A 24,220-nucleotide genomic window follows, 5' to 3' on the forward strand; every position below is an offset into this window, starting at 1 on the left:
ACAGCAGATTACCTTGAAATCGCCATACAAATTCAATAAATTTATGATCTTAAAGCGTCCGAGAAGCCTGATAAGGAAATAAGGTTCTTTTTTTTCGTGACTTTTTACTATTCTTCCAAATAGAGGTCATATTTCTTTTATTCAATATTATGATTTTATCTAATTCATTTTACTGCATTTTCATTTATTTCAAATATGTTTTGTTAAGTTGTAAGTATAACAGTGTAGTTAAATTATACCATACTTTATACCCATTTTAAAGTTATGAGAAAATGATTTAGAATTGCATATATATTTTCTTTAAAAAGGTACTATATTATACCTTTGAATGATTTTAAAAATCATTCATTTACAAAACATGCCAGAATCAACATGAAATCGCGTTTTCCGCGGGAAACTTCCTCCCCCTTCCCACAATTCCTTTTCTCACTCAAATGCGCCTGCGTGACACCCAGCCCAATGAAACTAACCTGTCAAACGTGTTTACATTAAAACATTATGTAAAACCTAAAAGATCTCGTAATGTTATTTTCCTTTGCATTTATTTGGGTTCTAATCACTTATGGATACCCAAAACAATATTTCCTTTATTTCATACTAAAATAAAAATGTCTTGTTCATTTATTTTTTTTATTTGATACGAAATAATAATAATGTTTTTTTGTAAAGAATCCAATCAGCATCAAGGTTCTAAAGACGTTTTGTGACAAAATGTTTAGTGGTGGTATTTCTCTGACGCAAACGAAGGGTTTACTCTGACACAAACATGTCCGATCAGCTTTCGATTTTACTATCTACACCACTTTTTGCTTTTATTTCTCCGTCGTTTTGTAATGGCAGAAGCTTATAGTGGTCTCAGACGAAGGTAATATGTCTACTTTAGGGATTTTTGTGCTTTATTCATGAGTTTCTTAAGGCTTTTTCTTCTTATTTTCGCAGAAGAAAACGAACTCATCCGAGCAAATGTCCATGTTGTATCTCAGACGATGTCGAACCGGAAAGTGAAGGAAGCGCCGGTATTGAGGTAAATTGAAGATTTCACCACATCTCAGTAGCTGCAAATACACAAATACTAGTCTAAGTCCTGTTCTGCACAGGTTAGATGCCTAAATAAGTACTTCTGTTTGCATTACGACGGTGTAAAACGAAGCTGTCTTGATCTTGTTGACGATGCTTGGACGACCATGTGATTCAAGACGGGGTGCATAGCCGCCGAGGTCAAGTTTTTTTTACCGGTTTTTCCACCGGTAAATCTATGTTTCAAACGATGCATAGCAAAATAACACAATCTCTTAAAAATCTTTGGTGATCTTTAGCTGGTTTCGTTGACTAATTTGTCTATAAAACTGAACTCAAAGTGAAGGATTCAAATCTGTTCTGTTCGACGTCGTAAGGGTTGCTCCCCTACTCTGTCGTGGTGTTGTCTCGTGTTTATAGATTTTTCCCTGACTACGTCTTTAAAAACAAACCAAAGCCCTTAGAACGCTTTCCAAGTAGGCTCGAATTGATATTAACACATGATTATTATTTCTTAAAAATCTCATAGTCTTATCCGTTTATCTGAGAAGAAACTAAAGTTCCAATTTTAGTTTTATTCTGATTCTGAGCAAAACTCATTCAAATTATTCGCTCGCCATGCATTCTCCTATATTATCACATCAAAATTCTCCAGACGATTCAGTGTTTTAGACAAACTAAGAAGACTAAGGTTTTAATGTGATCATCGTTCTAATCTCTCATGCTTTAGGACTTTTTATATTTAATGTAAAAAATTACCAAAATGGGAATTTTCCTTGTTTTAGCTAGAGTCCAGAAAGTGAAATTGCAGACGCGGCTAAAAAAATGCTGCGTAATATAGTGGCTGGCTGTCTTCCTTAATATGATAGAAGTTCTAAGATCTTTATTGCGTATTATTTTTTATTTTGACGATGTTTTGATAATTTCATGAAGTCTGTATTTATATTATGAGGTTAGGGCCTTTATGCCACTCAAATGGTTTTCTCAAATTTGCAAAAATCTTGAAAATATATATTGCCTTTCCATGTCGTTATGTAGTCAAAATAGAAATAATCTCAAATATGATTCATGATAATTCTACTACTGGAGTAAATCATAAATTATCATACTATTTTTGTTTTTACTCATATTTTTGGTTAGATTATTTTGGTGACTTTTTGATACAATAATGGATGCTTGCCAAGTACAACTTTTTATCAGTGTAAAAATTTAATTCATCATCTGCAGCAACTAATCGATATCATAATTTTTAATGTCCAAAATCTGCCAAAATTTTTTTGATTTTTATATTGGAATTTTTTGAAAAATATGGAATTTAACTAAAGTAAAATAATTTTATAAATGGTATAAAATTATTTTATAATGCTAATATGTTCATTTATGATATCAAGAATGTCGGGGGGGGGGGGGGGGGGGGTTATAAGGTGCCTGTGACTGCCCTTTATAGAAATGGAGTGATAAATAATAAAACAATCTAGCTGTAACCTGTCTTCAATCTTTCTGATTTATCATACTTTTTGCTCCTCTCTTCGTTTTTTTTTTGTTTTTTTGTTTGTTTGTTTGTTTTGTTTGGCATTTTGGAAGGGACAAACAAAATGGTGGCTATGCCTCTGCATATTTTGTACAGTAACATGGCAAAACACATTTTTTTGAAATATAAATTTATCAAACTTATAAATTTATCAAGATCATTTGCATCATAAAATATTAAACAAAATATATAAATATTTTTTTGAATTTAATATTGAAGATACTTTTTCTTTGCATATGCAGGAACTCCATGATGCTAACAGTAAAAAAGATGTTGGTCATAAACAAAACAAAAGGTAAAAAATTTAGTAATTTAAATTCCTACTTTAGCCCATCAGTCATAGACACAAATTCTTGGATTCCATGCTTGTAATTTATAGGGGTATCAGGGAGGGATGGAGGATTTTTCACCAGACAGGGGGTGTAGCCAGGATTTTCCAAGGGGTATCGGCAAATTCAAAAATCTGCCATTTTGTTTGGGCCCCCAGCATTAAATTTTACATAAATGATACTTAAATTTTGATGCATACTGTAATAATGCTCACCTTTAGGCTTTTATTCCTGTTTTTAGACGAAAAATTGTGAAAAAGAAGGATGATGATTATAAAAGTGACAGTGAGGTTTCTGATCATGCTGCAGTTACAGGAAAAGAGAAGAAAACAAAATTAAAGACTACAAAATTAAGAAGCAGTTGTAATTCATCTCCAGTAAATGAGAAAGAAACAAATAAAGATGCTAAAAACCTTGGAAAGAATGCAGGCAAATCATGGAATAAAAATGAAAATGACAATAACAAAAACAAAGCAACAAAAAATAATAATGGCAAGAAAGGAAGTGGGAAAAACAGTATCTCATTGAAAAAATCCACTTCTGAAGATGTTAGTGACGAGGACATTAGCTTGTCATCTTTAAAAGCTGCTCGGAGTAAGAAAAAAGGAAGTACAAGTACGGAGTCAGAAATGTCTGGGAAAAAGAAGAAATCCAAGGAAAATACAAAAGAGTCTAATAAAAAGAAATCTGTTGATATAAAAAACAAAAAGAGCAAAATCCAAGAAAAAAATGAACTTGAGTCAAATACTCCGAAAAATGAAAATACAAAGACTGAAAATGGGAATGGGAGACAAGCAGGAAATAAGAATGCTTCTAAAGGAAGATTGAAAAAAACATCGCCTAATGCTGTTCAAACTTCCAAAAGTACAGTGACAGGTAATAGTTCGTCTAAAGAAGTAATACAACCAAAAAAAAGCAAGGTTAAGAATATTGTATTATCAAGTAAAGTTTCTCAAATAACTCAAGTTAAGAGTGTTGTCTTTGATCATCTGTTTGAGGAATTGAAATCCTGTTTAGAAAATAACAACCTTTCTGTAAAAGAAGCTGGAGATATGTTGATGAAGATTTCAGCTGAGGATTTGCATTTGGCCTTAAGATCTGCTGGACTAGGTGACAGCTTAAAGCAAGACAGATCTTCTAAAAGTCAAAATACTGGTTTTGCAGGACGTGAAAGGAAAGCTATTTCAGATAATGAAGAAATAGTTTCTCAGGCAGCAGAAGCTCTCGTAAGCTTTAGAAGTAAGTCTCCATTATCAAAAGAAAAAGAAAACAAAGCAGAAAATAATACTCTAAACCCTGTCACCAGTGAAGTTGTCACCAAGGCTTCCACTGCTGCACATTTAGAGCAGAGCTTTGGTAAAAGTCAGAAACTGAATCCCCATGTGATGACAACCGCTGGTCTTAAGTCAACACAATCTGTACAAGCACTTATGCAGATCCAGACGTCGTCAGGACATTCACCACATATGTTTCAAACCCATATGACATCTTCTCCGTCCCACAATCTAGTACAAGGACAAGGATATTTGGCTGTGAGCTTACCTCAGCAATTTCCTCAACATTCTTCAGCTGGTATTAACACATCCTTTTCAAATATGATGTCAATGGTGGCTTCTCATGGGGCACTGCCTAGTTTTAGTCAGATTGCCGCTCAGCTCAGACCTCCATCAATGCAGGTTGGTGTGCAGCCTACAATACTTAGTGCTGGTGCTACAAACCAAAGCGTTCCAACATCTGTGATGCTGCCAAGCCCAAACCTTATGCAGCCTCAGTTACAGCCAAGTGTCCCAATTCAAAATCATGCCAGCACAAATAAACTCCAGGCCCTTGCAGCAATAAAAAACACAGGAACCCCAATAGAAGCACCTGGAAATAAAGGAGCTCCAAATCAGAAGCAGATTCTTCCTCAACAGCCATTGAAAGGAATGGAGGAAGTAGTCGGTAATGTAGGGAATGTTGGAACTAATGTTCCTCCCATTGTCTGGAGCTTAAAGTCTCCAGTGGTCTTTTTGGGGAGTCCTCAGAACCTTGGTGGAGTTCCAAGGAATCTGATGGCAACATCGGCTAACCAAGGAGTCAACGTCAACCCCAATAAGGATCAATCTGGTTACCCACCTGTCGCACCGAGACTTGGATCCAGTTTAGATGGCACAAGAATAAACCCTGGAACAGTCAGCTCTGTACCTGCTGCCAATGTCCTGACCTTAGGTGGAAGGCCTATTCTACCTCGGACGCAGCTTAGGAGTGCAGAAGATGCCAGTAATAAAAGACCTCAACCTATTTCGGCTCAGACAGGTTTGGCTTTTGTTACCCAGCAGACATCTCTTGGGTCACCTGGTATGTTCCCTGTGCAGTCTACAACACCCTCAGTTTTGGATCAAGGAGCCTTGACCCAAGTATCTTCTGCCTTAAACTCTACAAGAACAGGTCTAGTTGCTGTGAGTCTGCCGGCAACTTCTCTACAAATAAATACCACGATTGGGAACCTGACCAGCCAAAATGTACATGAGTGTGCTGGGGGTGATTGTTCCTCGCCAACTTCAGTTGCAGCAAAGCAAGCGGTAAAGAAGTTAGTGCATGAGAGGACAAAGACAGCAGAGCTTAAAAGAGAAGCAAGTGCTTCAGGAGGATCATCAGCTAAACTCAAAACAATTCTACCCTCGCCACCAAAACCTCCTGAAACAGCAACAACAACATCATCCACCTCACCTTCCTCAAGTGAACATCCTGACTCCGCATCAAAAAACAGTGAATTCAACCTTGAACAAGCTGCCACTGCTCTCCTTAGTATTGGGGTTCCTGATGGTAGTGATATGCTTAAGTCAAGCTCAACTGATTCTCTGAAAGAAGATCCTGATGAGGATGTGGTGTTTACTAGCAAAGGGATGTTTAGGGTTGGCGATGTGGATGTAGACCCTCATTATAACAGGATCGGAAGAGGTAAGAGTAATCAGCAAGAGTAGTTACGCAGGACTCTGTTACAACCTCTGGGCTCAGGATAACTCCTCAGATAATGTTGAAATGCTTTATACTGGGGGTCCATAGTATCTATTTCTATGCACAAATACAATGTTTATCGTACATGCAAACAGACAGTACATTCATTTCTGTAATTTTAATTTTGGAGATATTTAAGGACAAAATCCAGGATTTCACTCCTAGAGGTGGTCAGTGCTGGGTAACCCCCACCCCTCCCCTATAAATTGGATCACATAAAATCACGATTGGTTTGACTTAATCCATAGATGATGTCAGTGTGGCTCAAATGTTTATTGCTGTCATTCTTTTATCATAACACAGAGGGCTATACGTGTGGCAAATGCAACAAAATCTTCACTTCCCTAAGCTACCTTGCTCGTCACATCAAGAGAGTCTGTCCCGACATGAGCTGTCGTAAGTGGAAGTGTTCCATGTGCGACAAGGCCTTCAGACACCCATTTGGTCTTCAACAGCATGTATACACACATACAGGAGAGCGTCCTCACAAGTGTCCAATATGCCCCAAGGCCTTCTATAGCTCGAATGACCTTAGACGTCACAGTCGAATACATTCAGGTACAGTGCAGTACAAAAACGAATATTTTCTGTTAAAACCCAATGTGCCCATCAATGCCAAGAAAGTTTCACACTGACGGCGAGTTTTTCAGCCATTTTTGCACAATTGTGCGCATAACATTCTTGGTAACCTAAAGGGACTAAAAGATCTCAGTTGTAGCATGTATTGTTGCTATAATTTTATATTGTTCTCAGTTCTTCTGGAAACCACTAAAAGGCTCAAACTCTTAGGGGTTTGAAGTATTCATGGTAATATCGTAGTGCTGCAAGTCAACAGGATGGTTCAACTGTTTTATCGTTGTATTTTTTTTGCGGTTTTTGTTTTTTGTTTGTTTTTGTTTCGTACGAATAGATGCGATTTGAAGCCTTCCTCCAAAATCACATTGCATGCCAGTTTAGTTGCTTGCGCAACAGTTCTACTCTCCTGATCGAGCCTTTAAATGATGTCGTGGTGTTTTTTACACTTCCAGGTGAACGCCCTTACGCCTGTAAACACTGTGACAAAAGGTTTGCAACTACCATCTCACTCAAGACCCATACCTACATCCACACAGGGGAAAAGCCCCACAAATGCCCGCAATGTCCGAAGACTTTTGCCACGTCAAGTAAATTGGGCAGACATATCGTAACACACTCTGAGCAAAGACCCTACTCCTGTGATCAGTGTCCAAAGTCATTCAACAGATCAGGTAAGGTCTTCCTAGGAAAAACTATAGAGATGATTTTTAAGGAAATAAATTAACTGTTGCGGTGGCCCCAGGTGATGTTTTCCCCCTGGTCAAACCTCTGATTTTAGGTCTTTAAATGATAAGTCCTATCTTACCTGGATCGATCAGTGTTTCATACCACGTTAGACCAGGGTAAAACTTCAGTGCCCTGCATTCGATTTAGATTGACTTCTTTGCAATTATAAGATACATTTTTTCTTCAAAAATTACTTTCGCTTTTCTATCAAATGAGGCTTTTTTAAGACTTTCTCATTCACAACCGGACTTCAATGTAATAGAGCGCTAAAGTTTACATATAAGGCGACTGTAAATGGGAACATCTGATATGAAAAATGTGATCAATCCAGCTGAGGTAGAACTAATTATTCATGATCAGGGACCAGTCGTACGAAGAGTGAATAACGCTATCCAACGAATAAATCCTTTATAAGTCGATGCTGTTATCCAATAAATTTATCCACTGGATAAGATTTATTCGTGGGACAGCGCTATTCACGACTTCGTACAACCGAGTCCAGTGATAAGTGTGCTTGAAAATTTAACTTCTAAGAGCCATCATAAAATGCAAAAATGGAATTTAGAATGGATGGTTTTGAAGAGAAAAAGAAAGAAAAACAAGCTTATCTTATACTCGCGATTTCTTTCGTATCAGGTGATTTACGGCGACACAATATGGCCGTCCATGAAGGCAAAGAGAAGTCGTTTGAATGTGAAGTTTGCTCCATGAGCTTCACAAAATCTGGTTAGCATTGATTCCTACTCTATTTCACCCCAGTTCCAGAGGTTCTATCGCTCTGGCTTCCAGAGAGACTCTGATTTTGATAACAAAGTACTGCGCATGATCGGGGGGGGGGGGGGGGGGGGGGGGGGGGATTTAGCGGACGCGTATCTCAAAACTGAGCAAAAAAAAAACATGAAATAATGTCGGGGAAAACAAAGTGACGACAATGTTTAATGCGCATTTTTTTCAAACATAATAAGTAGTACTTTTTATTCATGACTTTGAAAATGATATAAACGACATATATGACTAACAATAATCGGATTAGACTTATGATAATAATAATAAAGACTTTATTTAAAGAGGATGTACACTTAATAGTGTAAATACACTAAAAAACTTGTGGTCCTCTACTTGAAGTTCATACTATGATGTGCGACGTCCACTTGTCGTTATATTGAGCGAAAATCAGTGCGCGTGTTCTTTTCTCCTGAACAAAAACAAAATTATTACATTACTACTAAAACAGTCATTTATTTCCTTTTTTTTCTCATTTCCTTTTCTTTTCCAGCTGACCTTCGCCGTCATTCTACGACTCACAATACTCGTCCTCCGAAAACGATGGAATGCGCGGATTGTGGAACCCAGTTTTCAACTCCGATTTGCCTGAAAATGCACCGGGAGACCTACCACAAAACCCCCACAACGACTACAACCACCTCAACAGACACAGAAAAACCTAGTACCTGTGATATCTGCGGTAAGACCTACAGCTCACTCGCGCTGCTTGCCAAACACAAAGCAGTTCACGAGCCGACCTCTACAGCTGGCTATGATGCGAGTCAGTTCCAGCACATCGCACCCAAACCCGTAGAACAGAATAGTGATCCCCCCTCAGGGTAAAGCTTACCGAGACCACAGGGAGCCCAAGCTCGGTCTTTGTGTCCGCATACATAACAGCAAATTTTACGTGATTGATATATCTTATCTTCTTATTTTTTTACTCGCTATTCTCGTATGAAAAGGCTCCGATTGCCTAAAACTCGGCTATAGTAAAACACAAGAAGCAAAACAAAGATATACGGAAATATTCTTAATTTTTCCAAAAAAATATTTGGGGGAAAAAACTGTTATTTATCAATCACTGTAATGTACTGTCAAAAAAAATCGAGCTCTTGATTCCCTGTGGTAAGACGTCTCGGTTTCTGGCTTCTTGCAGCAGTTCATTGGTTCTAGTCATATTATTTTGATTTATGTGGGCCAAAAAGAGAAAGAGAAAAGTTGAAATCAAGATTGTGCTCTTCCTCAGGGTAATCCAGTCTTACAAGATACTTGGGTGGGTTTCCTGTGGTAATAGAAGGGTGAAGCTACGATCGCCGACACCCTTGTGTTATTTCTTCTTCCACTTCCTCCATTTTATATAAGAAAATTAATGATTTTGGTTCATTAATTTATCGCATTTTTCCCAAGTTCATTATTAAGACACTCACTTCTTCCATTTAAGTAGTTATTTAGTTGTGCATGGAGTTCAAGTAATATTTGTTACAGTTTGAGAAATAAGCTGCATTTGAAAATTTAGTTCAACTGGTCTCGGAATCATTCAACGTTTAGAAGGTCAGTCTTAGAAAAGTGTACATAACGAGTACTTGGTTTTCCTTCGTTTTCAACGAATTTCTCTCTCAGAAACTTGAACCATTTTGGGACACAAATTACACTTCCGCCTTCTTGCTCCATATTACTACCACTAACAAAATGCTCCGCGAATTTTCTTTCTTACTTAAATTTGTATTTCCTAATAAGAAAAGTAAAACAATTGGTGCTAATTAACTGAACAAAAGAAAGTGTGCAAGGGAGTCTGGTAGTGGTAGTAAGATTTGGGAAGGAGGATGAGGGAAAGCTTATTTAGAAGGGAGGGGAGGGTTAGGAGTGTGAGATGTAATGTTTCTGGAGCAACAAAAAGGAAGATTTGAGCACTGATTTGGGAACTTTGGAAGGGTTGGGATAATAAAACTAAAGATAGTGGGCTGCAGATACTTTTTATTATCTTTTCTGTCCTTTACGGCCACAATAAATTATCCAAGAGACGTTCTCGTTCTCAGAGCTTGCGCTCCTTTTGTTGGTCCAACATCAAAAGAATTGTCTTTAGTAATATTGGTTCCAGTCCTTTCGTTTTCTTACGATTGCTAATGAGAAAGTTGATTGGGACAAAGGGGAAAATTGCATTTCTTTGAGCATGCGCAGTATGACAGGTCTCTGGGTTAGATAGTGGGTCATAGTGCGCATGCTCTTTTTTTGGCGGAGGGTATCGCAGACTCAGCATTCCTTGGCTTTTTTTCATAAAACTAGAAAAGAAGTCAACGGATTTAAGAGGTTGAAAAAATTATTCTTTATAGGATTTTATAAGTCAAATGTAGTTTGTTTGTTATTCCGGTAAGTGTAAAAAGTCTTTTGTAGATAAATAACGAATTGATAACAATAGGTTATTCTTTTTGTAGAATATCAGATAATTAATGAATAAGTATAAAAAATTAAGATAAAATTTAAGATAAACTTATAGAAATTCATTCCAGAGATGTACTGCTTACAAAAATAAAAATAAGTCGTACTTCTATTAATTGTATCTGTATTTTAAAAGGTGAACTCGGCGTGAGGTGAATAAAAGTCTCCGAGAACTCAAGGATACAAAAAATAGGCATATGAACGTTTTAATTGAATAACTTAGTTTAATGTCTTATTTTCAAATCCCCGAGGTTAAGGAAGAGCTTCTTATAATTCAGCATCAAGTGCAAAAAGGGTAACGTCATATTTAAGGATGGGGCTTCATATACTATCCTCTTCCAATTTAAACAGCAAGACCATCACGTTGCGTTAGTGCCTGCAGCTAATACCAGATTACCAGAGCTAAATCTTACGCTATGTACGGATGCATTTTTAGTAGAAAACGAAGCTAAAAGTTCGCTACTAGATTGTGCTGACGCAGCACTTGATGCGCACTTGGAAACTTGATGAAAATCCCAGACGCGCACGTGACAATCCATTCCTCCCGTGACGAGAAGAGTTCCATCGGAGCTGAAACAGACGCTGTGAACCGAGTCGGTGTGCCCGCGTAGTTCTTTAAGGAGGTTGCCAGCGGTAAGGTCCCATACTCGAATGCGCCTGTCTTCGCCTGACGATATGAGGTACTGGCCATCTGGTGATATGCCTAAGGTCAGGATACTTCCCTTGAAACAGAACGTGGTTTCATATCAAGGTAAGGTTACACAGATGATTATGATTAAGTAACGATGCCGTTTAGAACGATAGCACCCAACGGCAAGGCATGCGCAGTGAAGATTTCTATAATTGGCTTAAATAATTACATCCAAGCTCTCTGATTGGCCGAAAAAAAGTAATTGTACTTTTTACGGAAAAACGCCGAAATAGTACCGAATTGTCATTCCATTTACCAAAGATACATCGGAACTATTGTCCGAATTTTTTTTAGACCAATCATGTGGGGAACACTCAGAAATCGTTCCCCACATACAATTTGTTCCAAACTCGCCTATGTTATCAATCCTTGTTCAACAAGTGTGCTCGCCAATTTACGGCAACTATACCGGACTTGTATAAGAACAAGAACGAAAATAAGTTTGAATTTGGCGCTTTTCGAATTTAAGCCAATAAGATTGAAAAATATAATTTAATTAACACTGCCGTAATCCAAATCGTAAACGGCTGCCCATGCCGCGGGCCTATCGTTCTCGCTATCGTTCTAAACGGAATCGTTACTTAACAATCTCACGGATTCGGTCAAGAGGATGTGCGTAACGTATTAGAATAGACTTCTTTACTTTGGTCCTAATTTTGTTCGTATCCATATTGATGTGTCTTTTCATATACAACCGTTAAACAAAGAAATAATACTCTAGGGAATGACACGTGGCCTGATATGGGCAAAACATTACGCCCAACGTAAAGAGGTCCATTGTTTTGCAAAATCGATTTAATTTTTTCCTGTGGGTAATGAAGTCTTACTGAGACCTTACAATATGGTTACCGTGGAATGTACCGTACATCCTGTGTTACTTATAATTTAACTGGTGACTGATGTTCAAGCTTTATTATATAGTACGTGCGTTCTGATTGGTCAAAAAAAATGTCGTATTATTGGACGAAGCCCGGTGCTGATGCAAAACTACAGCAAACTTCAATATAGTGGTATATATAGGTTTTCGTTTATATGAGAAAATCTACCTTGTGTCCTCTGAAGAGTCGCACACAGTTGCCTGCCTGGATATCCCATAATCTACAGGTTCTGTCTGTAGATCCTGTAGCAATGTAGCTGCAGTTTGGATGGAACTTGACGCTCTGAAAAACAGGAAAACGCAACACTGAGATAAATGACATAAGGTCAAAGAAAAGTTAGATCAAAAGAAATATACCATACGCATGAGCCTTAATTAGTTAAAAATTATTACTAGACTATTCTTCCAATCAAAAGTCGACATCATTTAAAGATATATCATTTCGCTTTGGAAAATTTATACAATGGACCGGTATGGTGAGCGAATATTAAATTTCCACACTCGTATGTGAATGTGTTAGGCAGTAAATGAAAGCTGGGCTAGAAGGCGGTCGAAATCCTCCGTCTACACACCCCCTCCTCCCTTCCTGCTGCGTCCTCGAACATGTCGCACACTCGGCTCTTTCCTCAAGCTAAGGACCAGTGAATAAGACCAGGGAGGTATCTCCCTCCCACCTCCCTGATAACACTTACGTCTACATCCTGTAGATGACCTGCAAAGATTCGCAGAGGATAATTATACTCGATGTTCCACAGTCTTGCCGTGCAGTCATGTGATCCACTTGCGAAGTAGTAAGACTGGGGACTAGTGTCCAGACACCAGACGGGATAATTGTGTCCCTTGTATATGACCGCGTTAGAGTACGAATGCAGGTTCCATAAACGTACTGTAAAACAGATTTAGTTAGTTATGGCTGAAAATTAATAGAAAATACAGACATGCAGCTCCCGCGTACAATAAAATAAAACGTCAGACAACATGTGTCAGACATGCAAATTATGGTTTCTATGCAGATAATACGTGTGCACGTTATCTGTGTACGTTGCATTCATAACACCCTTCCTTAACATTAAATCACATGATAATCTTCAGACAAGTCACGTGAGAATTATGAGATGAACGCAAATATTCAGTGTATGGATCACTGAGCTAGTGAAACAATAAGGTATTACACCTTAGACATGACAAGCATACCAACTCCTCCCTAACCACAATCATCAGACACATGATCACGTGACAATCGTAATATGGATGAAAATATTCAAAGTATGGGCCCCTGCGTCCGCTCATTACAACCATGGGTATTACAGTCATGTCGCGTGAAATTCATTGTATGAACGAAAACATTCAAATCATGGACCTATGAACTAGTAAATAAATTACGGTATTACGTCTACACATAACAAGCATACCTTCCCTCCCTAACCACAGACATAACATCACGTGACAATCACAAGAGGAACGATAATCCTTTTTTTGAGTGTTTTAAAAACTTGAACGAAAACAAAAAAAAAATATCTCGTGGTTTTGTACATTACAAGAATACCACCCCTCCCTAAATAAAAAGTATGAAAAAATTTCTTCTTTATAGCGAAAATTATCTTTTTGAACATTTCGCGTGATAAACGCAAGGTTTTATACGGTTTACGAACATGCCCTTTTCTCGGCCCAATCCTAACTTTGTACTTTGGAATGTACGGGATGGTAATAGGTATGATGTCATTTGAATTTGGGGCAAAACATGATGGGATTCGAGTCACGCTAAAAATGGATCAAAGTGCAATACTTTTGCTTATTTATGCTTAGACCGGCTCAGAGAAAAGTACATAGACAATTCTGTATGCAATACAACACGATCGATCTAATTCTCTAATACAGCCAAACAAACAAACAAAATTTTCTCAAAATTAATTAAACAAATACTGGTTTCAATGATCATGGTCTATTCAACCTTTTAAAATTTTGACAGTATGCCAGTAATACCTTTCTTTGTTTCCTCGCATACGATCTCCACCAAACAGAACCGAAGCCCTATGTGACAATATACAGTAAAATGGTCCAAGATTTCAGAAGGGTTGCTCACGTTTAAAATGACCCTTATACGTTCTGCGACGGATATTGGCTGACCTTACCGCCTTCTTATAGTGTAGTATACGATACTACAATACCCTGTGAAACAATATATTGACTTCCTTTACTACTGATTCTTATGTCAGTTGAAAATATTCTTTTCTCCTGGTTTTAAAGCTGTATATAGTCAATGCGCATTCAAACTGACAAGTTTTGCGTCATTCTATAAAGAAATTAAAACTTTATTCCAGTTTTTATTTACTTTTCCAAATTTCCAAAATGCATTTATGAATAATGATTCAGTAAAGTCTGCCGGTAACCAGTCGATTCTTGTCGAACCTTTTAAGAACAAAACAGGATCAATGCCAATAAAGATAACCCCGAACTCGTACCAGCGCCAACGAATCTGGCTACGCTATGTTTTGTCACGGCTGTCCTGTCTAGTACAATTTCAGTCATCGCTTCGTTCGGACATGTTCGGATCTGGATAGCGGCGCACGTGAACTTTGTCTTTAACCCTTACACTTCCCAGAAACGCAAGACGTTCAAAACAAACAGAAGACGTCTCTTAAGAACTCGAAAATACAGTGAAATAAGAGCAGCAGTTAGGAAAATCTGAACGAGTAAACGTGTTAAACCTCATCCACATAAAGCAGGCAAGTGGAAAAGCGCGGGAAATTAAGGAACGGGCGGGAATATTTGTTTGCGACATAAAAACGTAATCAGTGTTTAAGTCAAATATAGGCGTTTGTGGTTCTTGTTCAGATTCGCATCTATCCACTTTAAACTGGAATAATTCCTAGTTTTAACTTTGATTCTGTCTTCAAAATCCCCGATTTTTATTGGCATTGAAGATACGCAAACACTTTCCTTGTGTGACTTGAAGTTCCTGAAATCCGATGCTTTGGCGACAAACGACGAAGTGTTCCCTACACGAAGCACGTTCGCGAGTACCGATCACTTCTCGAATGCTCAGAGCTGATGACATCGGAAGATGTCATGAGTCATTTGGCTTCCGTCATTGCTAATCGAACGAAGGATATATAAGCACGGAACTTACCAACATGCTGAATTGAAGACAACTTAATAAAGAAACGCTATTTATTTATAAAAAATCTTATTTAAGAAAAGTTTAAAAGTATTTATAAAGGTACAGAGTATTTATAAAGAATCAGATTCCTCAAAAGTCAAGGTCTACCAATCATGTAAGTATACGATTTTTGTTATAGTTTTACTACTGAAATCTATCACTTGTATAACATATATGCAATATATAGAGGGTTATGTGAATAAGGTTTTTCTGAACAACTTTCACAGAGTAATCTAAAAAGTGTTTTAATGCTTTTTTACTATAGAAAACATGATTTAAAAATAAGGGGTTTTTCAATAGTTGCTTTCCTACCTGTAGTGTCTTCTGATGCAGATAACAAGGCTGTATTGTCTGGAGTAAAGCATGTTGCATAAACAGGTCCACAGTGACCTAAAAGAGGAAAATCTTCACCCAAAACAGTTTCAACTTTCCCACCGTTTGCAACAGCAGTGTCTAGAATCAAATCAAAAACTGTTTTAGTCTTGGTTTTTGCTCATGTGAACTCAATTATATAGTACTCCAACCATGTTACAATAACAATTAAGGGATTGAACTCATAACCACTGCAGTGAGAGGCAGAATCTTAGCAGTACATTTCACTTTTGATTCCCTAACATTGTTATTCATTAATCTTTAGTTTTAACAAAAAATACAGAAAATGTTTTCAAGGCCATTTTTTCACACCTAAGTTGCAATAACCGATGGTGTTTGTTGCTAAATCATTTCGTATCTATTTATAACTACAAATGAACTAACATAATTTCTTGACGTACCTGAGGCAAGCATGATTTTTGAAATGTCACAGGTCTTGGTTTTTGGTTTGATGAGCTTTTTTGGAATCAAACTCCACAGGTGAACTGAAGAGTCTTCAAAACCTCCAGACAACAGACTTCCATCATTACATATACCTACAGAACTAAGACTAAAAGTAAAAACAATATGTGTTACCTGATCATCTACAAAGAGATTTGTAAATCATGAATTAGTATTTGTCCGTCTGTCCAGACAGTATATGTCTGTCTGTCTGTTTGCCTGTCTGTCTTACCCTTGATAGGCATTCTGGAAGGTATAGAAACAAATAGACGGCAAGCAGGCAGGACCATTTCTTATCTTATCGATACTCTCTTTAAGAGCTTTTAAAGAAGCATCATCTTTTTCAACCACAGTTTTTGAATGTTTAGTTTCCTTGGAAACCTTCTGATTGACACCAGTATCCTTTTCTTCTTCATTGCCATTAGAACCAATATTTTTACCAGGCTTAGATTGCGATATCTCAATTGCAAGATTTCTGTTTATGAGTTGTAGCAGTAATAGATGTTCACTGCTTCTCAGATATTGCATCAAATAAGTGAAGACTTTGTGACTCAACTTTATCAAGTATTTACTACGTCTGAAGTTCGCAGCAGTATCGCTGGATTTTAACCTTTCGGAATCCGTAATCGCCTGTAGATTTTGAATATCTTCTTTAAAATCTGCCATCAAGTCACTGCTGTATTTAGAGAAGAAGTTTTGAGCGTTATTTAAGAAACCCTTTGCAATGAGATCGAGATAAGAATGAGCAAACACAGGGAATAGAAGTTTGACAAGTTCTTGACGATAAGCTGGGTTTGCTCCAGTGATGAATGATTTTAGGCTACCATATTGTTCGTCGTAGTTGTTTGCGTCCAAGTGATTAACACTAAAGGACAAGACGTTTGGAATACCACACTCGCTTTTGACCGAAGTCTTCAAAGCAACGTCTTCAACCTTGTGTTTTGTTCCACGCGCTTGATGCTTTCCAGTCGAATCTTCACCGTCTGTAAACTTTCTTTTCTTCAAAAAACTCATAACTATGGAAGACAGTTGGTCGGATTTTAAACTATTTCCATGGGGATTCATATTTCGATCTAAAAGCCCGCTTTATACAAGAAAATAGATTCTTTGTCAAGAACTTTCTTGTACAAGAACCGCCATATTGGATTTAGACAACCGATAAGGGACTGAGAACGATGCTAATCAATAATCGTTGGAATAATACGAGATTTATTCGGATATATTCGGAGATAAATCTTTAATTAAATATCGTATGGAATATAAACTTTTTTTTATTTATAGATTCATGAATAATATCTTAACTTGAAATTTTGTTCAATTAAATTATTTATGTGGAATACAGTTTTATATATTTAAATAATATGACGCAAGGAATTCGGAAATACTTCGGGTGCTTGATGTATCAGTCGATAATCCTCCGTCAAGTGTTATCAGGCTATCGTTACGAACCTCATATCAGATTACAAAATTTGCGAAATTTGGACTTGACGCGAAAGCATTCTCTTCTACCGGACAGGACGAATAGCTAGAAAAGAAGAACAATTTCAAGTTCGATAGCTCTATTTTCAGATGTAAGTGGACCTTGAGGGTATTTCTTTAAGTGTTTACTTACTTTTTCTAGTACACTGTACAACAGTTTTGACCTTCAACACACAAGGTTGCAACGAAGGCTAATTTATGTCGACGTTCTTTTATTCTTTCCTTGCAAATTCATTCTTCAACCGTTTCCTAAGGCAGTTTTTAAACATAGAAAGCACGTTTTACATTTATAAACGTAAGCCAAATTAACTTTCTTTGGTACCTAACTAACATTCGTGTCACGCCACACATACACACACACACACACACACACAAAGAAACGCATTTTCGGGGACTCCCTGCAGTGCAAACTCGCGTTCACTTAAAGTGAATTTTGCTTTATTTTCATTTGTGTATTTTTATTTTCATTTAGATTTAAACTTTTTTCTATAGGAAGCATATGCTAACCTTTACTAGTAATACGTAATTGGATTACGGATAAGGTGTTCCAAATCCTTCATTATGCCAATATGTAAATACCATCACGTACTGTTTCATACCATCACATACTATATTGGAGTGCACTACTTTATGCTTGTTTTTTGACTAATTTTTATTCCTGTAAGACAATCTTTTATGATATAATTTTTTTATGGGTACACCTTAACCTTAATTATTCAAATAAGGGGGGGGGGGGGGGGGGGGACCAAATATTTACTTAGAACAAAAGACTTTAACTAAATATCAGAATGAATTTGAAGCACAGGTGGTTGTGTGTTGTTACTGACGGCCTATCAATGCTGTGGTTTGGGGTTCAATAATAGTCACAATTATATGCAAATATATAGGCTTTCCAGTGGTGGCAGCCATGACAGGTCTGAGGCACAACAATACCTTAGTCTTTTTTCCCTGGGAAACTGAATTTTTTCTCATGTAAATCAGATTAGACCAGATTCAATAGCGCAGCACGCTGATTCTAAAAATAGCTTAAAGATTCAGACAAACATTGCAAACTAAGATCAACTGCGATCGGCTGAGAAAATTATCTGCTGAAAGTAAACTTGTAAGTTTGTTTGTCCGAATTTTGCCTTTGTCTTCGTTTTTATGACGTCACGGCTGCGCTGTGCTATTGTTCCTGCCTCCTGTCATGGCTGGCATCATGTGATGATGCAAAGTCTCTATAGAATCGTTCGTTAGTTCTCTTCTGTGCATCAATGGTTTTCTCCAAATTCTCTGGTCTTTCTTTCAGTGCGCAAAAGTGGCATCTTTAATTCAATCATAGAATGAGGTCCACATGTTTTGTTATCCATTGGCTGTTGTTATACCACTCACAAAATAAAAAATATTCAGGATTATGGCATTTCTACTTTATAATTCTTTACTATCAATAGACGTCACTTCCAGTAATATCTGTGTTTTGACTGGGGGGCAATTAACATTTGGAAGCTCAGAGGTTGTATGTGTAACTTGATTTTTGGTTTCAGCCCCTAGAAATAATCAGATCAAATACTTTGAGGACTTACTTGACATGTTTCGACTAAACAGTTGCATATTGTAATTGCCCCCCAGTCTAACTCCAAAAAATCATCTGATTGGCAGTTTATGTATACGTAATAGCATTTTCATGCAATGATGTATTTCATTCCTCATATCAACAACATTACAATATTTTTCATTCTCTCTTACTTTTTTACAGATCATAGCCATAAATACAAGTCAAGATGTTTAGTGTATCGCATTTATTATCCAATGCCTTTAAGTCACTGCAGACCAACCTCTCTGGAGCAGATGAGGTAAGAACTTCATACATGTATTTAAATAGTATATTATTTCTAAAGTGACGTTTCGGATGTTAGTCCTTCGTCAGAGTAAATGAACTTCATTTACTTCATTTACTTCATGAACTTCATTTACTCTGACGAAGGACTAACGTCCGAAATGTCAGTTTCTAAACATCACAAACCATACAGTGTATTAAGTTAAATCAATATTCTCCTACTGTTCGATTCCAAACACCAACGCGGTTAACTACTTTATCTAGTCTCTACCATATTATTTCTAAATATTTCATAACCATCAATATAAAGTTACTTATGTAAACAAGTCAATTAAAAAATCATATCAACAACATCAATATGAAATAAGAGGTTTATATTGAACAGCTTTACAGAGATTTAGTGAACATGATGCATTGTGCATTGTTTATCATGCCTTATATGGTGTTTTTTGTATCAAAGCTGGACCACAATGCATCCCGTTTATCGAACTCCAAAAAGGCCTATGGAGATTTGTTAAGTCCAGTCAATATTTCCAGTGGTTCTCAACCAGAAATATATCTTTAAAGTTTCTTTATACTTATAATACACTCTACAAAATATTTTTTTATTAATTCATTAATTATACTCTATAAAGTCCAAATTAAAAATTGTGCGATTTCCTATACAAATACATTAGATAATGAATGTAAACACTGTAATGTTGGTTTTAGCCAAAGACATTTCTCTAGACCCCTTTTGTTAGTGATTAACAATTTACATTGTAATTACGACATATAGCTGTAGGTATTTCTGTTAGTACTCCGTACCGGTAATAAAGTTTAAGGTTAGGTTTTTTTGGATTAGGGTTAGAGGTAAAGGTAAAGTTCCTATATTTAATGTTGGTAGTTCCTTCAGTTGAAATTCAACTGCTATCAATGGAAGCCGACGGTGCACACTTTACCCCCTCTCTCCATCAGTGCTCTGTTTTAAGAGTATTTAAAGCTGAAGGTACATGGATTAGAGAGAAGTCGAAACAGATGTGGAGATCCTAAGGATCGAACCATGGACCCTCAAGCTCTGAAGGTCACACACTATCCAACTGAGCTATGCCTGCTCCTAAGGGTTAGGGTTTGGATTAGGGTTTCAGGATGTTATAATCAATAAATAATTAATAATCCAATAGTGCCATTTCATGGAGTCTTACGTGAAGTACTAACCCAAAATCGTCTGAAACGAATTCTGGTTAATAAATGTCTTCATATAGTTTGATGTGCAAAAATTTTTGCCATATAACTAATACAATATATTAGTATTCAGACTACAATGTATTGTTATCTTTCACAAAGGTTGAAGAACTTCTTAAGTCTTATGATCTCCCAAAGGAATCACTAGTTGAGGTTATGAGGATTCTGAGGTGTGACATGGACAAAGGATTGTCTGCAGATCCTAATATCAGGGCTGAAAGCCCAATCAAAATGCTACCGACATTTGTACGTTCAATACCAGACGGAACCGAGTCAGGAGATTTTCTAGCTCTAGATCTTGGAGGGACAAACTTCAGGGTCTTAATTGTACAGATACTTCACGGCAAAGTACAAATGGATAGTGAAGTTTTTCCACTCAGTAAAACAATCATGACCAGTGATGCCATCACTCTCTTCGACTACATTGCTGACTGTATCATGCTCTTTGTCAAAAAGAAAGGACTTAAAGATAAAACACTTCCTCTTGGATTTACCTTCTCCTTTCCAGTAGAACAGTTTAGTTTGGTATCAGGGAATTTAATCCGTTGGACCAAGGGTTTCAGTGCTGTTGGGGTTGAAAATGAAGATGTGGTCAAGCTACTCAAAGATGCTCTGTCAAGGAAAAAGGTACATACTTATTAAAAGTCTTGCCTTTTCACTCACTCATTGCTTATGAATCTAGGAGGGTCCTGTTAAATTTGTGACACCCTAAGAGGTACTAAATCCCAGAACCCTAAAAGGCACAACCAGTGTCTCCGCTCTTTTCTATTTTGATCCCCCCTGCCCAGCCCCTAAGCTACTTTTTGTAACAAGTTGTCTTAATTTTCCATTGATTTTACATGCACATGTGAGCATAATGCAAATCCAACCTTTTTATTTACCTTCATTACAGAGTGAATCTGTTGAGGTTGTTGCACTGGTAAATGACACCACAGGGACAATGATGTCATGTGGTTTTGACGATCGCAATGTCGTTGCTGGTCTAATCCTGGGAACGGGCACCAATGCCTGTTACATGGAGAAACTAGACAAGGTAGAGAAGTGGACTGGCGATCAGAACGATCCTAGACAAGTTATCATTAATACAGAATGGGGAGCATTTGGAGACAATGGACTTTTGAACTTTATTGTTACTGATCATGACAAGAATGTGGACAGTGGTTCTATTAATCCTGGACAGCAAATGTAAGTAGAAATGTGAAAGAGAACAAGAGGGGAAGGAGGGGAAGAGTTATAAGGGAAAATGGAAAGAAGATGAAATAACAACATCAAAAGACAACCCGATATGAAAAATAAATGGTGGGGTTGGGGTAGTCGCTCACCTTTCACCTCTTGGGTCACATGCTTTGATTTTTGGATTAAGAAATAATAGACCCCTTGCAGTACGTCAATATTTCAATTTCAATTACTTTGAAATTTTTTACTCTGATATTAATAAATAATTCTTTGTTCCAATTTATTTTAGCTTTGAGAAAATGATCTCAGGAATGTACTTGGGTGAGCTTGTCCGTCTTGTCTGCCTTGATCTCCACAAAAAAGGACTTCTGTTTAAGGGAAAGAGCTCTAAGAAACTAGAAACCAAGTGGGGATTCCTCACAAAATTTGTGTCTGACATTGAAAGGTAAAATTGTTGTCTCATTAAAAAAATAGTCTCTTTTGAACTTTTATATAGACTTGGTGATAGAGCAGTGTTCATATGAAATTATGTGGAAAGCTTGGTACGATGTGTGCCTTGCAACGATTTTGAAGTTTTCTAGAATTTTGAGTATCTAATTTTTTTCTTATGCAGTGTGATTTTCTGGCTTGACCATGTTCGTGCCATGATCATGCCATGTTCAGGTATTTTATTGGATGGAGAGTAAATTATTGTGCAATGTAATTGGTCTGACATATGCAAGGAGATTTTCACAGTCATACAAAAACTGCTCTGACCCAAATAGACAAGACCAATATAGGAGTGTTGAATTTACCTTGTATATTATGATAGCAGAAGTAACATTAACTTATATTCAAACCTATTTTTGATCATATGGCTGCTTTAATCTCACAGTCATGACAAAGCGAAAATTCGACAGACAGTCCAAGAACTTGGAATTGAGGGCTCTGAGGAGGATTATGAGACATTGAAGAAAGTCTGTAGTGCATTGTCTCAAAGGGCAGCACGTCTGGCGGCAGCAGGTCTTGCAACTATTGTTGAGGTAATTATCTAATAATGATATCATTATGTAGTCGCTTAAGTAGTTTTGTAGGGTGTTTTCCTATTCAAGGGGTTACATGACAGCCATGTTTAGGGAAAAACAACATTGAGTGACATGCACTGCCACTGTGCTGTCTCTCTTATGATCATGACCGGCGACTGATAGGCTGTTACTTTAAGCCCTGCTGTCACTACAGTACTGCCCTGCTTTATGGACATACACTTTCAGTAAAGACATCTCACATGGACACTACTTAGTGTCATAGGCTAAATTACTTTCAGCTTAGTCATAACTTATTTCTGACTAAACATCACTGATCAAAATGATTGGCAAGGCAAAGATTTGACCAGACAAGTCCCAGTTCTGGCCAGTTGGTCATTATTTTAAGCCCTGTAACATAATTGTGTCTGCATGCCAAATCATTACTGACAGATCTGATGCTAAAACGCCATTTTAAATCATTTACAGAAAACTGAGACATATGAAAGCACCATCGCTGTGGATGGCAGCCTGTTCAAATACCACCCTCAATTTAAAGCTTACATGCAAGCAACTATTAAAGAACTACTACCAACAAGCAACATCAAGTTGATGCTATCTGAGGATGGTTCAGGCAAGGGTGCAGCTCTGATAGCAGCTGTTGCCGCAAGGATTTCCAAATCACATGCATAAGGAATGGATTGATTTTGAGTTAATGAGCATTACAACCGTATATAGCACACTCAATATACAGTGCACAACCAACACACCAGGGTTGTGATGTTTTACACAACCCAAGAAACAAAACAAAAACAGAAGGAATCTTACCTTTGTCAAGTCAGGTACATTCAAAATGTATAGTAGAAAATGGGGAAGGAAAAAAAAGCATGGATTTGGATATAATACATCATAATAAATGTATCTATTTTATACAACTCATTATGTCAGTCATTGTTGCTGCCATTATTTCAGTTTAAATGCCAGCAGATCTAAAGTTTGGCAAGCAAGATATTTGGTCAAAGATTAAAATATTTTCTCATTCAGTCACTATGAACAATGAGGGTAAGACCTATGCTTACCCTCTAAATTATTTGTTTCCATTGATATTGTGATCAACCTACAACATTCAGTATTACGCAACTACCAATACCAACACCCTTACCGTTACATTATTGACCACTCAACTCACAGACCCAACATCTTGGGAACATGTTACTTTCAGTTTTGAAAAACTCATGAATCTCACATCCTGAGTGGATGGGAATGCATGCTTTATGAGAGCACAGTGTGCACACCCATGCACACTGGTGCCCATCATTCATTGTTGTGAAGCACTCGTCTACCAATCCCCACTTTACAACTGCATACAGCAATTGTGAACATGCCTTTTATTTCTTCTCTAAACTCTTGAGCTCAACATCTGTGAGTAGAGAAGTCATCTGTTGATTCTCTCTCTCACTGGGAGTGATTTAAATCAACTATTAATGTTAGTCCAATAATAGAATAAGAAAATTCTATTGTCTTATTTTGTTTACTGTGATTTTAAAATTACAAGACTTTGTTTGACTTGGGATTAAAATCATTTTAAGAGTTTTTCTCTGGG

General features: G+C 37.2%; 3 protein-coding genes across 5 annotated transcripts; 2 read left to right on the forward strand and 1 right to left on the reverse strand.

Annotated features, from left to right (window-relative positions):
• The first annotated feature begins 684 nt into the window (after nucleotides 1-684).
• On the forward strand, nucleotides 685-9,841 carry LOC116303534 (uncharacterized). The gene is made up of 8 exons (XM_031713090.2): nucleotides 685-865; nucleotides 940-1,024; nucleotides 2,791-2,843; nucleotides 3,119-5,817; nucleotides 6,178-6,432; nucleotides 6,903-7,121; nucleotides 7,813-7,902; nucleotides 8,453-9,841. Exons 1-8 carry the CDS (start codon nucleotides 834-836, stop codon nucleotides 8,782-8,784), a joined length of 3,765 nt encoding a protein of 1,254 aa, XP_031568950.2. The 5' UTR covers nucleotides 685-833; the 3' UTR covers nucleotides 8,785-9,841.
• Nucleotides 9,842-10,580: 739 nt separating this feature from the next.
• On the reverse strand, nucleotides 10,581-17,179 carry LOC116303536 (TAF5-like RNA polymerase II p300/CBP-associated factor-associated factor 65 kDa subunit 5L). The gene is made up of 6 exons (XM_031713093.2): nucleotides 16,154-17,179; nucleotides 15,882-16,030; nucleotides 15,421-15,561; nucleotides 12,641-12,834; nucleotides 12,118-12,231; nucleotides 10,581-11,102 (listed from the first exon to the last, which is right to left on the reverse strand). Exons 1-6 carry the CDS (start codon nucleotides 16,984-16,986, stop codon nucleotides 10,740-10,742), a joined length of 1,794 nt encoding a protein of 597 aa, XP_031568953.1. The 5' UTR covers nucleotides 16,987-17,179; the 3' UTR covers nucleotides 10,581-10,739.
• LOC116303537 (hexokinase-2) lies at nucleotides 14,524-24,210 on the forward strand. Of its 3 annotated transcripts, none has more exons than XM_089025517.1 (7): nucleotides 14,524-14,674; nucleotides 19,136-19,232; nucleotides 20,543-21,067; nucleotides 21,333-21,625; nucleotides 21,906-22,061; nucleotides 22,491-22,638; nucleotides 23,107-24,210. In XM_089025517.1, the coding sequence occupies exons 2-7, from the start codon at nucleotides 19,161-19,163 to the stop codon at nucleotides 23,308-23,310; spliced, it is 1,398 nt and encodes a 465-aa protein (XP_088881643.1). In that variant the 5' UTR covers nucleotides 14,524-14,674; nucleotides 19,136-19,160; the 3' UTR covers nucleotides 23,311-24,210. The 3 variants fall into 3 exon arrangements, with proteins under 3 accessions (XP_088881643.1, XP_088881640.1, XP_031568954.2); XM_089025514.1 differs by lacking the exon at nucleotides 14,524-14,674 and adding an exon at nucleotides 14,819-15,223; XM_031713094.2 differs by lacking the exon at nucleotides 14,524-14,674 and adding an exon at nucleotides 17,298-17,492.
• The last annotated feature ends 10 nt before the right edge of the window (nucleotides 24,211-24,220 follow it).

The sequence above is a fragment of the Actinia tenebrosa genome, unplaced genomic scaffold (assembly GCF_029948245.1).
Source record: "Actinia tenebrosa isolate PJP-AT-01 unplaced genomic scaffold, QUT_ActTen_1.0 PGA_scaffold0__85_contigs__length_37466705, whole genome shotgun sequence".
NCBI classification, from domain to species: domain Eukaryota; kingdom Metazoa; phylum Cnidaria; class Anthozoa; order Actiniaria; family Actiniidae; genus Actinia; species Actinia tenebrosa.

What these genes read in the sequence shown, in the direction of transcription:
- LOC116303534 (XM_031713090.2), top strand. Translation starts at nt 834, where the DNA reads ATGGCAGAAGCTTATAGTGGTCTCAGACGAAG. An exon ending in TCACAGTCGAATACATTCAG is followed by an intron (nt 6,433 to 6,902) that starts GTACAGTGCAGT and finishes TTACACTTCCAG; the next exon opens with GTGAACGCCCTTACGCCTGT. An exon ending in CATGAGCTTCACAAAATCTG is followed by an intron (nt 7,903 to 8,452) that starts GTTAGCATTGAT and finishes TTTCTTTTCCAG; the next exon opens with CTGACCTTCGCCGTCATTCT.
- LOC116303536 (XM_031713093.2), bottom strand. Translation starts at nt 16,986, where the DNA reads ATGAATCCCCATGGAAATAGTTTAAAATCCGACCAACTGTCTTCCATA. An exon ending in TTCCAGAATGCCTATCAAGG is followed by an intron (nt 16,031 to 16,153) that starts GTAAGACAGACA and finishes TTTTACTTTTAG; the next exon opens with TCTTAGTTCTGTAGGTATAT. An exon ending in TGCATCAGAAGACACTACAG is followed by an intron (nt 12,835 to 15,420) that starts GTAGGAAAGCAA and finishes TCTGTTTTACAG; the next exon opens with TACGTTTATGGAACCTGCAT.
- LOC116303537 (XM_089025517.1), top strand. Translation starts at nt 19,161, where the DNA reads ATGTTTAGTGTATCGCATTTATTATCCAATGCCTTTAAGTCACTGCAG. An exon ending in ACCTCTCTGGAGCAGATGAG is followed by an intron (nt 19,233 to 20,542) that starts GTAAGAACTTCA and finishes TCTTTCACAAAG; the next exon opens with GTTGAAGAACTTCTTAAGTC. An exon ending in ATGCTCTGTCAAGGAAAAAG is followed by an intron (nt 21,068 to 21,332) that starts GTACATACTTAT and finishes CCTTCATTACAG; the next exon opens with AGTGAATCTGTTGAGGTTGT.